General features: G+C 41.6%; 1 protein-coding gene across 1 annotated transcript in view; it reads right to left on the bottom strand.

The window, feature by feature from the left end:
• Positions 1–14,979, bottom strand: part of Bdp1 (B double prime 1, subunit of RNA polymerase III transcription initiation factor IIIB) — a 105,073-nt gene that overhangs the window by 67,545 nt on the left and 22,549 nt on the right. Inside the window, exons 9-11 of the mRNA XM_042054683.1 lie at positions 5,777–5,914; positions 3,885–4,166; positions 540–681 (exon numbers count right to left, since the gene is read on the bottom strand). Coding sequence (XP_041910617.1) covers positions 540–681; positions 3,885–4,166; positions 5,777–5,914 — 562 coding nt within the window. The remainder of the gene's footprint in view (positions 1–539; positions 682–3,884; positions 4,167–5,776; positions 5,915–14,979) is intronic.

The raw sequence follows: 14,979 nt of genomic DNA, 5'->3' as shown, positions 1-14,979 counted from the left end.
CAGAATCTACACTAGTAGAACCTGCTAGGTATATCCCAAGCTAACCTTGAACTTAAGATATTCCTGCCTCAGCCTCCTCAGTACTGGGATTTTATGAATGCACCATCACATCAAGCTTGAAGATAATACACAACAATTTACAAAATGAAAATGGTTAACTAAGAGGCTATAGAAATAGCTCTGCAGTTAAGAGTATACACTACTCCTTGACAGGACTTACGCTCAGTTCTTAGTACCTATACCAGGTAGTCACAATCACCTATAATTCCAGTTCCAGAGAAATTCAATGCCTCTGTGGGCACCTATACTCATGTGCACATAATCCAAACAGACATACACATGCAAACATAATAAATAATAAAAAAATCTTTTTAAAAAGCTAAGAAAAATACAATAATCTGAGTTATATTCAAGTTTAACAAAAAGGTTCAAAAATAAATAAATAAAGCAAAACAAACAGGAAAAGAAGTGCAAATTCACATGACAACTGGAGAATCAATAGAAGATGCAGATAAAGCCAGTAAAGAGGCAGAAAATACCATGTGGAAGGGCTGGAGCCAGTTCTCAGCTCCACCTTCTCACTGGAGGGTGAGAATGACTCTACAATGTCATCTACGCGCCATGGGGAAGAAGGTGTCTGTTCCTCACTGCATTCGCCTTCATTTTCCTCAGGACTTGTATCTAGGAATATAAAACATATGTTATTCCAAAAAGTAGTAAAGATACCAGTATTTTAAAGCATAAGGAATTTATATGCAACATTTGTCTTTTCCTACAAAATATTAATCCACTTAACATTCAAGATTTAGGGTTTTTTTCTTGAACATTGTGTTTTGTTGTTTAAGCCTCAGCCTTTAATAACTAAGCACTTCTACTCTTTAAACTTTATTACACTTGCTATTATCATTTGTGTGCATGTTTGCGTGTGCATGAGTGCCCACACGTTTCACCACACACATGTGGAGTTCAGAAGACAACTCCGTGCAGCTAGCGCTCTCCTTTCACCTTTGAGGGTTTGGGGGATTGAATCCATGTTGTCAGGATTGCAGGCAAGTGCTAAGTCATGTCAGGCACACAAAAAGATGCAAAATAAATACGTGTAATAAAAGGCACTAATATTACCCTATGATAAAGAACCACCTTAATTCCAACATCTTAAATGACTCATCAATCTTTTAGATGGTAAAAAACTAGAACTATTAAGCTATTCTTCTTTGCATGTAAAACATGTCTTTTTCTTTTGGTTAAGACAGAGGTTAATGTAACAACAGACAGGCATCAAACTCACTAAGTAGCCAAGGATAATCTTGAACTTCTGAATCTACATACTACCTAGTCTACCTACTCTACCACCTAAATGGTGAGATTACAGGCACTAGCCTGTTTACCCAGTTTTCTTTTATTATATAATCTCTGTTTAAAAAAAATTTCCATTTTTTATTCATTTACTTGGTGTGTGTGTGTGTGTGTGTGTGTGTATGTGTGTGTGTGTGTGTGTGTTACCACAGTGCCCATGTGGACATCAGAAAGCAACTAACAGGAGTTGGTTTTCTTCTTTGTGGATCCCTGGGATCAAACTTAAATACCTTTACCCACTGAGCTATCTCACAAGCCTCTACATGTAATATTTCTTGTAATGGTAAACAACAAGAGTATAATATTCTAATGCTTATAAATCAGACAACTGTGGGCTGGGCATGATGGCACATGCCTTAAATTCCAGCATTTGGGAGGCAGAGGCAAGCAGATTTCTGAGTTCGAGGCCAGTCTGGTCTATAGAGTGAGTTCCAGGACAGCCATGGCTACATAGAGAAACTCTGTCTCAGACAACAACAACAAAAACCAGACAGTCGTAAGCAGTACATAAGAGCAAATATACACAATCCCTGCTCTTAGACTGGCAAAGCAAGAGTTCAAGATCATCCTTGACTTCAAAGCAAGTTCTAGTCCAGCCTGGGCTATATTAGACCCTATCTCAAAAGAAAAAAAAAGAAAGAAAACTCTTATTACTTCAACTACCAGAACTGATCTATTAAACTATGATGACTTCCTCTCTGCTGGCTAGCTCTGATTGTGTTGATGGTGTTATACTGAAGGAAAAAGTCATTAACTATCTTACCACTTATGAACCCTGCAAGCAACTGCAACTCAACTGACAAGAGATGCCCATTGTTGCAACAACGCCACAAATACTAGAAATAACTGTTTCTTGATTAGGTTTCTAGCCAGATTCACAGGAGGAACCTCTGCTTGAGCAAGAAAGCCCGGACCAGAAACCAAGATGTCCTAAGCCATAGGGAATAACCTACTGCTTTGCTAAATGGGCACAGTATCAACTGCCTTCTAAACAGTTGTCTTCACAGCTAAGGATTAGTGCAGCTCTCAGTCCTTACTAGAGAAGCTTCTTTTTGTAGTTAATATAGTCATTACAAGGGGGCTAGAGAGATGGCTCAGTGGTTAAGAGCATTGCCTGCTCTTCCAAAGGTCCTGAGTTCAATTCCCAGCAACCACATGGTGGCTCACAACCATCTGTAATGAGGTCTGGTGCCCTCTTCTGGCCTGCAGGCATACACACAGACAGAATACTGTATTCATAATAAATAAATAAATATTAAAAAAAACATAGTCATTACAAAGACTCAGAAACGGTCAAACTACAGAAAGTGACTGTTGAGTGTTCAGTATCAAACGAACAACTAAACTAACCAGACACCCCAATCTGTGAACATGGGAAACATCACAGAGGTCATAGAAAGTCTGTAAGAACCAGAGGTTGAGAACTTCTGAAAATCAGTCTTTTGGACGTGACAGTAGTTTACTTCACTTATGAACTCATAACAAATATATCTATAAACACAAGATCAAGCTAGTCAACAGTCCAGCATGGCTAGGGAAGGACAGAAGATCCTATCCTCAGCTGAAGTGCTCCTGGCAGGTGATGGCTACTGGGGAAAGGACAGTTTGTAAGGGTGTGGCCTCTGGTTAGGTTAGGTATGGATGACCCCACTCCCGTGCACATATGAGCAACACTGATGGGATTCAATAGGTTGTTTTGTTTGGTTCTTTAAAAAGAACATGAAGCTGGAAGATACATTGGGGGAGGGTCTGAAAGGGGACTAAGGAAGCAGGCAGAAGGGGTTCCTAACTAGTAAAGCCAGGAACTTGCGGGTGCTAGCACATGCTCTACTACTGAGCAGTACCTCCAAACTTACTACTTCACTTTAAGTATTCTTTTTTTTTTTTTTTTGGTTTTTCGAGACAGGGTTTCTCTGTGGCTTTGGAGCCTGTCCTGGAACTAGCTCTTGTAGACCAGGCTGGTCTCGAACTCACAGAGATCCGCCTGCCTCTGCCTCCCGAGTGCTGGGATTAAAGGCGTGCGCCACCGCCGCCCAGCCACTTTAAGTATTCTTAAAGCAAACTCTTAAGAAGGACTCAGTTTCCTCTTAATTTTTGGTTTTTGTCTTCTAGCAACACTTAAATTACAGTATGCTTGCATTCTAAGAATATAAGAAAAAAATGGAAATTCTACTAGGTCTTTTTACAGACTCACAGAGGTATTCCATGAAGGCAGACCATAAAAATCTGAGATTCGTTACAGATATGTGATCACCAATGGCTGTTAATGAGAACACAAGGGAAATAATTCAACTTCTGAACAATCTGGAGAAAATTCTCCCTGCTTCACTTTTTTTGTTTTGTTTTTTACAGCTGCTTTTTCTCTTTAACTAAAATTAAGATGACAAGATGTAGCATAGTAATGGGCAGACAACCACTAACAAACATTAGTAATTGCTGCTATCCACAACGGTAGCATCTGCCATATACATTACTGTACACACCCCATCTAGAAAAACCAAGGTTCTTAGAATGTGTTTGAAACTTACTCTTGTGTATTTCTGCTTCAGGAGAGCTCGACTGAACGAGGACATGTCCTACAAGATTTGCTGCTTCCTGTTTATTAGCTTCATTTTGCTTCTTCCTCCTTCTTTTCTCTTGATTTTGGTCATGCTCTAACATGGTTTGTTCTAAATCCTGTTCTGATGAAGTTGGTGGTTCCTCTTCAGCAATTGTCTGAGTATCCTTCTGAGATCTTTCTGGATCTGAACAGTAACTATTTACAGATTCATCTGGATCATCATTCACTTCCTCACTAGTTACCTTTTTTGCTAAAAACAAGAGAAATTGTTATAAATATATGAAATATGTATAGAAAACTTATCGAAAGGGAAGATGTAAATACTCAAAAGTATATTCTGTCTGTCATGTTATTTTTGTGAAAAACTAAATATAGACTAAAAGAGGAGAAGAAGAGATCAGCTCTAACGTTCGCACTGTAAACTCATGCAGGTACAGGCTACGGTGGCTCAGTGGGAAAGCACATCCTACTTAGCATATACATAGCCGTGGGTTCAATACCCAGCACTGCCGCCCCCAACAAAAAAAAGATACATACATGCCAATTACCAATAAAAGTAAGTTTATATGTAGAAATGTGATGGGATTCAAAGTATATTACTATATAAAAACTTCAAGTGGCAGAAATATTTATGTATTTATGAGCTTACATTTTCATTTTAAAAAATTACATACACACCATTATTTGCTAGGAAAGGGCTTGGTGATAGTTATTCTTAAGAATGCTGAAGAATTAGCCGGGCAGTGGTGGCGCACGCCTTTAATCCTAGCACTCGGGAGGCAGAGGCAGGCGGATCTCTGTGAGTTCGAGACCAGCCTGGTCTACAAGAGCTAGTTCCAGGACAGGCTCCAAAACCACAGAGAAAACCTGTCTCGAAAAAATCAAAAAAAAAAAAAAAAGAATGCTGAAGAATTTGCTTTGAACATCAGGTAGAACAAACAGTTCTAGAATTGTAACTTTTGTATCATTTTGGGTTGCTTAAGACAAGATCTGATGCATTCCAGGTTGCTTCCAACTATACTATATAACTGAAAGTAGGCATGAACTTGTGTCCCCTGCCTGAACCATTTGTGTGGTACTGGGGATCAAATCCAGGCAGTTTTCTGCATTCCTGGCAAGTACTAAACTACATCCACAGACTGGAACATTGTTTTTCCTTTTAAATATATGTGTGCACACACAGTGTGTATCTAGAGAGTCTACAAGATGGCATCAAATGCCATAGAGTCGCAGTCAAATGCAATTTAAGTCACACCAACACAAGTGCTGGGAACCAAACACCAGCCCAATTTATTTTTTAATTTTTTTTCATTAAAAATTTCCATCTCCTCCTCTCCTCCCACTTCCCTCTCCTCCCCTCCACCCACACCCCCACACCTTCCCTCTCCAGGCCAAAGAGCAGTCAGGGTTCCCTACACTATGGGAAGTCCAATGTCCTCCCAATCCCCCCAGGTCCAGGAAGGTGAGCATCCAAACTGACAAGGCTCCCACAGAGCCCGTCCATGCAGTAGAATCAAAGCCCAGCACCAGCCCAATTTAAAAGCAACAAAGCATTCTTAACCTCTGCATCATCTCTCCAGCATATCAGGCCTCTCAAAAAAAGCACAAATTCATGCACACACACGCGCGCGCACGCGCACACACACACACACACACACACACACACCCCATACACGTAACACACAAACAGAAATAAATCATTAAAAGGGAGCTGTTATTTGCCCCCAGATAACTGGCAAAGCGATGATACTAATACTTCCCTCTGACTACGCACTATGATGGTGTCAACTACCTGAATAACATCTCAATTCATAATGGCAATACTGTAAATTCACCACTAGATGAAACTCCAAACAATACCTTTCACGTTTTTCCGTGGTTTGGAGGACTTTTCCTTTGAACTCTGACATTTAGTAGGTTTTTTTCTTTTTTCTTCTTCAGCAAGAACTTTCTGAAGCAAATGAGCAAAAAAATCGAAGTCAAAGGGGCGTTTTTCCTCTGTTTAAAGAAAGGGGGAAAGTTTAGAGTTTTTATTTAAAAATAAAAAGAAGCGCTCTCTAGTTTTCAAAGTAGGACAATATCCAAAGCAAAAGTACTTATCTATTAGACGAAGGATGGATAAACAAATATATGGCACTGTTAAGTAATAAAACAAAAAAGTAACTTAACAAGTATGGGCTAAATGTGCAAGAGTTCGGTGACGTAGCACTTACAGAATACACAAGACCTTGGATTCAAGCCCCAATCCAAAACAATAAATTGAATTAAATTATTAGGTTGGTGCAAAAGGAACTGCTGTTTTAGACCATGAGTTTTATGTCATTATAAATAGGTTCAAATACATCTTTCTTACCAAAATAGAAACTGTTCCAATTAATATATTCTTGCCAATTAAAAGTAAGGTGTTTTGTTTTAGTCACTGTAGTGTAAAGTCCATGCCTGGGATTCAATGCCTCTTGGAAAGCACTTTCTGCCTCTTTCAGGTATAAAACATTTTACTTGTAAAAAACTGTTGAGATGCTTGGAGAAGTCACAGTCAGCTGGCAAGGGGCCAGGTGAACATAGCAGATAAAGCAAAACTTTGTGGCCTAAGCCAGGTGTGGTGGCACATATCTTTGATTTCAAAGGCAGGCATCTCTGTAAGTTCAAGGCCAGCCTGGTCTACATCAAGCTCTACATCAGTCAGGGTTTACAGTGAGACCCTGACTCAAAACCACAACTATGTAACCTAATTTGTTCAAGTTCCAATTTGTGAAGAATTAGTTGTGTGATATAAGGTTGGGCATTGTGGAAAATCAGGCCCTTTCTTTTGACCAGTGTTGGCTTCTCAAGTGTAATAGTTTCATCAGATTTCTAAAGCAATGGCTCAGACTGTTAAGAGACCACCAGTCAGTAATCATGACCCCATCCCTTTTTGTGGGCAGTTCAAACTTGGCTTTGAGAAGTGCTTCCAAGTTTCTTCTCAGCCCAACCACTGCTGGGCACTGCTGTCTTACACTATCCACTTTTCATTGCACATCACAACCCAATACAGAAACGGGACAACCTTGTGTGTAGAATCAGGACGACAGTTCAAAATGACTTTTTATTCGAGCTTTTTCATGTTTCGAATTTACTTCCAATGCAAAATGACCACTGAATGGTCCACACTGAGTTCTACAGCAACCTTTGAGTTATAAAGGGAGCAGATTCAACAACTGCTCAGTTTGCTACATTCCACACCTTCAAGGCTCCCCTCTTCTTTGCAAACCTTCTTGAACCATTATTGTAACAGTACATTTAACAGTTCCTGGACCAAATGCATTGTTATTGTTGCAAACTTTCTTCATATATATGACCCATTTTGAACTCAAGTAAGAAAATACTTGAGAGGCAAAAGAGCTGGCTCAGCAGTTAAGAGCACTGGCTGCTTGTGCTGGCTAGTTTTACATGAACTTGACAGAAGGTAGAGTCATCCAAAAAGGAGGGAGACTCAACTAAGAAATGCCTCCATAAGATCAGGCTGTAGGCAAGCCTATATTCTTTTTTTTTTTTTTTTTTTTTTTTTTTTTTTGGTTTTTCGAGACAGGGAAGCCTATATTCTTAATTAATGACTGACGCAGGAGGGCCCAGCCCATGGTGGGGAGTGCTATCCTTGGGCTGGTGATCCTGGGTTCTATAAGAAAGCACGCTCAAAAAGTCTTCAACAAGTCTTAAAGAACAAACCAGTAAGCAACTCTCCTCCATGCCTTCTGCATCAGCTCCTGCCTCCAGAGTTCCTGTTCTGACTTCCTTCTATGATGAACAGGGATGTGGAGCAATAAGTCAAATAAACCCTTTCCTCCCAAGTAGTTTTTGTCATGGTGTTTCATCACAGCAACAGTAACCCTAAGACACTGCTCTTCAAGGGTTCAATTCCAAGGAATCCGACACCCACTTCTGTCCTTTGTAGGTACTGCACCCATGGGCTGCACAGAAGTGCATTCAGACATATTAAAAAAAAAAAAAAAAAAAAAAAATCTAGGTCTGGGCTGCGACCCTGGGCTGCCTGGAATCCCTGATCCTGTGCCCTGACATTCCATCTGAACTGGTGAGTGAATGCGGACCCTGGGGCAACCTGCCCTGGAAGAGAGCACAGACCCCCTCCCCACAGCTCCCTCTGCAGGCTTGCTTCTGCTTCTCCCACTCCTGTCTCTCCCAAGTTTTCCCTAGTGTTCTCAGGTGTCCTGCTCCTGTTCTAAGGCCACCCACCCAAAGGGGTCAGACTCTGGCCTCCAGGCAGGTCTGAGGATCCCTGCGGAGGGGTGCAGGCTCCTTCAGATTGTGCTGCCAGGTTCGCTGTGTGGTATTCCATCCCGCCCTGCCCCCACCTTGGCCCTTTTGTCTGGGCTGCGACCCTGGGCTGCCTGGAATCCCTGATCCTGTGCCCTGACATTCCATCTGAACTGGTGAGTGAATGCGGACCCTGGGGCAACCTGCCCTGGAAGAGAGCACAGACCCCCTCCCCCCAGCTCCCTCTGCAGGCTTGCTTCTGCTCCTCCCACTCCTGTCTCTCCCAAGTTTTCCCTAGTGTTCTCAGGTGTCCTGCTCCTGTTCTAAGGCCACCCACCCAAAGGGGTCAGACTCTGGCCTCCAGGCAGGTCTGAGGATCCCTGCAGAGGGGTGCAGGCTCCTTCAGATTGTGCTGCCAGGTTCGCTGTGTGGTATTCCATCCCGCCCTGCCCCCACCTTGGCCCTTTTGTCTGGGCTGCGACCCTGGGCTGCCTGGAATCCCTGATCCTGTGCCCTGACATTCCATCTGAACTGGTGAGTGAATGCGGACCCTGGGGCAACCTGCCCTGGAAGAGAGCACAGACCCCCTCCCCCCAGCTCCCTCTGCAGGCTTGCTTCTGCTTCTCCCATTCCTGTCTCCCCAAGTTTTCCCTAGTGTTCTCAGGTGTCCTGCTCCTGTTCTAAGGCCACCCACCCAAAGGGAGTGCAGGCTCCTTCAGATTGTGACGCAAAGAATAGGTCCTCCTCTGGCACTGGGGAGATCCAACCAGTTTCAGTCACAGCAAAGATTGGTCTAGGACACCAAACGCCTCCGGGCTCCTTTTTGAAGGAAGAGATGGGCAGGCGTCAATGCAGGAGCTCCTCCAACAACATGAAAAGCAACATGACATCACCACAAGCCAGACATCCCGAAACAACAAGATTTGAACACCCTACCCCAGAAGATATAGAAGAAGCCGACCTTAAACAATACTTTATGAAAATAATAGAGGACCTTAAACAGGAGGTAAAAAACTGCCATAAAGAAATGGAGATAACAAACAAAAAGGTAGACGAAATAAATAAATCACTCAAAGACACTCAAGAAAAACAAGAAAAACAAGAAAAAGCAATCAAACAGGTAAGGGAAACAGTACAAGACCTGATAAATGAAATGGAGGTATTGAAGAAAACACAATCTGAGGTACGACTGGAAATGGAAACTCTGAGTAAACGAACAGAAACTTCAGAGACAAGTATTTCCAACCGAATACAAGAGATGGAAGAAAGAATCTCGGACTCTGAAGATACTATAGAGGAAATAAACTCACAGATTAAAGAACTAAACAAATCTAACAAATTCTTAACACAAAACAATCAGGAAATCTGGGACACCATGAAAAGACCAAACCTAAGAATAATTGGGGTAGAAGAAGGAGAAGATTTACAACTCAGAGGCCCAGAAAACATATTCAACAAAATTATAGAAGAAAACTTCCCCAACCTAAAGAAGGATGTTCCTATGAAGGTACAAGAAGCCTACAGAACACCAAATAGACTGGATCAAAAGAAAGCATCCCCACGCCATATAATAATCAAAACACAAAACATACAGAATAAAGAACAGATATTAAGAGCTGCAAAGGAAAAAGGTCAAGTAACATATAAAGGGAAACCTATCAGAATTACACCGGATTTCTCAATGGAAACCATGAAAGCCAGAAGAGCTTGGATAGATGTGCTACAGACACTAAGGGAACATGGATGCAAGCCTAGACTATTATACCCAGCAAAGCTTGCGTTCACCATTGATGGAGAAAACAAGATATTCCAGGACAAAAACAGATTTAAACAATACGCAGCCACAAATCCAGCCTTGCAGAAAGTAATAGAAGGAAAATCACAAACCAAGGAGTCCAACAATGCCCACAATAACTCAGGCATCTAGCGACCCTTCACCAGCACAACTAGAAGAAGGGAAACACACAAACTCTACTACTAAAAATGACTGAAGTTAACAACCACTGGTCATTAATATCACTTAATATCAATGGACTCAATTCACCTATAAAAAGGCACAGGCTAAGAGACTGGATACGAAAACAGAATCCAACATTTTGCTGTTTACAAGAAACACACCTCAACCACAAAGACAGACACCTACTCAGAGTAAAGGGTTGGGAAAAGGTTTATCAAGCAAATGGCCCTAAGAAACAAGCGGGTGTGGCCATACTAATTTCCAACAAAGTTGACTTCAAACTAAAATCAATCAGAAGAGATGGAAAGGGACACTTTATACTCATAACAGGGAAAATCAATCAGAATGAAGTCTCAATCCTGAATATCTATGCCCCTAATATAAAAGCTCCCACTTATGTAAAAGAAACACTTCTAGAACTCAAGGCAGCCATCAAACCACACACACTAATAGTTGGAGACTTCAACACTCCTCTCTCACCAATGGACAGGTCAATCAGACAGAAACCTAACAGAGAATTGAAAGACTTATTGGAGGTAATGAACCAAATGGACTTTACAGACATCTATAGAACATTCCACCCAAATAGGAAAGAATATACCTTCTTCTCTGCGGCTCATGGAACCTTTTCGAAAATTGACCATATACTTGGTAACAAAGCAAACTTCCACAGTTACAAAAAAATATTAGTAACCACCTGTGTCTTATCGGATCATCATGGATTAAAATTAGAATTCAACAACAATGCTACCCCCAGAAAGCCCACAAACTCATGGAAACTGAACAGTCAACTACTGACCCACACCTGGGTCAAGGAAGAAATAAAGAAAGAAATTAAAGTCTTTCTTGAATTTAATGAAAACAAAGACACAACATACTCAAACCTATGGGACACAATGAAAGCAGTGCTAAGAGGAAAGTTCATAGCACTAAGTGCCCACTTAAAGAAAACGGAGAAAGCACTCATTGGTGACTTAACAGCACACCTGAAAGCTCTGGAAAAAAAAGAAGCAGACTCACCTAGGAGAAGTAGAAGACTGGAAATAATCAAACTGAGGGCAGAAATCAACAAAATAGAAACACAGAAAACAATCCAAAGAATCAATGAAACAAGAAGCTGGTTCTTGGAGAAAATCAACAAGATTGACAAACCCTTAGCCAAACTAATCAAACGGCAGAGGGAGAACATGCAAATTAATAAGATCAGAAATGAAAAGGGGGACATAACCACAGACACAGAGGAAATTCAGAGAATCATTAGATCTTACTACAAAAGCCTGTATGCCACAAAATTGGAAAATGTAAAAGAAATGGACAGTTTTTTAGATAAATACCATATACCAAAGTTAAACCAGGACCAGGTAAATGCTCTAAATCGTCCTGTTAGTCGCGAAGAATTAGAAACTGTTATCAGAAACCTCCCTACCAAAAAGAGCCCAGGACCAGATGGTTTCAATGCGGAATTCTACCAGAACTTCCAAGAAGACCTAATACCTATACTACTTAAGGTATTTCATAATATAGAAACACAAGAGTCACTGCCAAATTCCTTCTATGAAGCTACAGTTACCCTGATACCTAAACCACACAAAGACTCAACCAAGAAAGAGAATTACAGGCCAATCTCACTCATGAACATTGACGCAAAAATCCTCAATAAAATACTGGCAAACCGAATCCAAGAACACATTAGAAAAATTATCCATTACGATCAAGTAGGCTTCATCCCAGAGATGCAGGGCTGGTTCAACATACGAAAATCTATCAATGTAATCCATCATATAAATAAACTGAAGGAAAAAAACCATATGGTCATCTCATTAGATGCTGAAAAAGCATTTGACAAAATTCAGCACCCTTTTATGATAAAGGTCTTGGAGAGATTAGGGATACAAGGGTCATTCCTAAATATAATAAAAGCTATTTACAGCAAGCCGACAGCTAACATCAAATTAAACGGAGAGAAACTCAAGGCTATCCCACTAAATTCAGGAACACGACAAGGCTGTCCACTCTCTCCTTATCTCTTCAATATAGTGCTTGAAGTTCTAGCAATAGCAATAAGACAACATAAGGGAATCAAGGGGATTCAATTTGGAAAGGAAGAAGTTAAACTTTCATTATTTGCAGATGATATGATAGTATACATAAGCGACCCCAAAAACTCCACCAAAGAACTCCTACAGCTGATAAACTCCTTCAGTAACGTGGCAGGTTACAAGATCAACTCCAAAAAATCAGTTGCCCTCCTATACACAAAGGATAAGGAAGCAGAGAGGGAAATCAGAGAAGTATCACCTTTCACAATAGCCACAAATAGCATAAGATATCTGGGAGTATCTCTAACCAAGGAAGTGAAGGATTTATTTGACAAGAACTTTAAGTCTTTGAAGAAAGAAATTGAAGAGGATACCAGAAAATGGAAGGATCTCCCCTGCTCGTGGATTGGGAGGATCAACATAGTAAAAATGGCAATTCTACCAAAAGCAATCTATCGATTCAATGCAATCCCAATCAAGGTCCCATTAAAATTCTTCACAGAGATTGAGAGGACAATAATCAACTTTATATGGAAAAACAAGAAACCCAGGATAGCCAAAAAAATCTTATACAATAAAGGTTCTTCTGGAGGCATTACCATCCCTGACTTCAAACTCTATTACAAAGCTACAGTATTGAAAACAGCTTGGTACTGGCATAAAAACAGAGAAGTTGACCAATGGAATCGTATAGAAGACCCGGATCTTAAACCACAAACCTATGAACACCTGATCTTTGATAAAGGAGCCAAAAGTACACAATGGAAGAAAGAGGGCATCTTCAACAAATGGTGCTGGCATAACTGGATGTCAACCTGTAGAAGAATGAAAGTGGATCCATATCTATCACCATGCACAAAACTCAAGTCCAAATGGATTAAAGACCTCAATATTAATTTGAATACATTGAGCTTGATAGAGGAGAAAGTGGGAAGTACTCTACAACAAATGGGCACAGGGAACCGTTTCCTGCGCATAACCCCAGCTGCACAGACATTAAGGGCAACATTGAATAAATGGGACCTCCTGAAGTTGAGCAGCTTCTGTAAAGCAAAGGACATTGTCACTAAGACACAAAGGCAGCCTACTGACTGGGAAAAGATCTTTACCAACCCTGCAACTGACAAAGGTCTGATCTCTAAAATATATAAGGAACTCAAGAGACTAGACGGTAAAATGCCAATTAACCCAATTAAAAAATGGGGCGCTGAACTGAACAGAGAATTCTCAACAGAAGAAGTTCGAATGGCCAAAAGACACTTAAGGTCATGCTCAACCTCCCTAGCTATCAGGGAAATGCAAATCAAAACAACTTTGAGATATCATCTTACACCTGTCAGATTGGCTAAAATCCAAAACACCAATAATAACCTTTGCTGGAGAGGTTGTGGGGTAAGGGGTACACTCATCCATTGCTGGTGGGAATGCACACTTGTGCAACCACTTTGGAAAGCAGTGTGGCGGTTTCTCAGGAAATTCGGGATCAACCTACCCCAGGACCCAGCAATTCCACTATTGGGAATCTACCCAAGAGATGCCCAATCATACAACAAAAGCATATGCTCATCTATGTTCATAGCAGCATTATTTGTAATAGCCAGATCCTGGAAACAACCTAGATGCCCTTCAGTGGAAGAATGGATGAAGAAACTGTGGAATATATACATGCTAGAATACTACTCAGCGGTAAAAAACAATGACATCTTGAATTTTGCAGGCAAATGGATGGAAATAGAAAACACTACTCTGAGTGAGATAACCCAGACCCAAAAAGATGAACATGGGATGTACTCACTCATAATCGGTTTCTAGCCATAATTAAAGAACATCGAACCTATAAATTTGGGATCCTTGAGAAGATAATAAGAAGGTGAACACCCAAAAAAAGATGTAGTAATCCTCCTGGATATTGGAAGTAGACACGATCGCCAGGCAAAATTGGGAACTTGAGGGTTGGGCGAGACTGGGCCAAGGGAAGATGGGGAGAGAAAAATGTGAAGGGGAGAATGGGGGGAGCTCGGAAGAATGGGGTGCTTGGGATATAGGAAGGGTGGATATGGGAGCAGGGAAGCATATATCTTAATTTAAGGAGCTACCTGAGGGTTGTCAAGAGACTTGACCCTAGAGGGGTTCCCAGGTTTTCAGGGAGACGCCCCCAGTTAGTTCCTTGGGCAGCTGAGGAGAGGGAGCCTGAAAAGGCCAGTTCCTATAGCCATACTGATGAATTTCTTGCATATCACCATAGAACCTCCACCTGACGATAGATGAAGAAAATGACAGAGCCCCACATTGGAGCACCGGACTGAGCTCCCAAGGTCCTGATGAGGAGCAGAAGGAGAGAGAACATGAGAAAGAAAGTCAGGACCGTGAGGGAACCTCCATCTGGCGACAGATGGGGAAGGTGACTGAGCCCCACATTGGAGCACTGGACTGAGCTCCCAAGGACCTGATGAGCAGCAGAAGGAGCGAGAACATGAAGGAGAAAGTCAGGAACTAGAGGGGTGCGTTCACTCATGGAGACGGTGGGACAGAAATATGGGAGATCACCAACCCCAGTTGGAATGGGACTGATGGATCATGCGACCGAACCCGTCTCTCTGAATGTGGCCAACAATGGGGGCTGATTGAGAAGCAAAAGACAATGGTGCTGGGCTCTGGTTCTTCTGCATGGACGGGCTCTGTGGGAGCCTTCTCAGCTTGGTCGATCACCTTCCTGGACCGGGGGGGGGGGGGGTTGGGAGGACCTTGGTCTTAGCATAGAGTGGGGAACTCTGATGGCTCCTTGGCCTTGAGAGGGAGGGAGGGGAGGTATGGGT

Source organism: Arvicola amphibius, chromosome 3 (genome assembly GCF_903992535.2).
Source record: "Arvicola amphibius chromosome 3, mArvAmp1.2, whole genome shotgun sequence".
Lineage (NCBI taxonomy): Eukaryota > Metazoa > Chordata > Mammalia > Rodentia > Cricetidae > Arvicola > Arvicola amphibius.
Note: the sequence above shows the minus strand (reverse complement) of the source record. Positions and strands in the feature narration are given on the sequence as shown.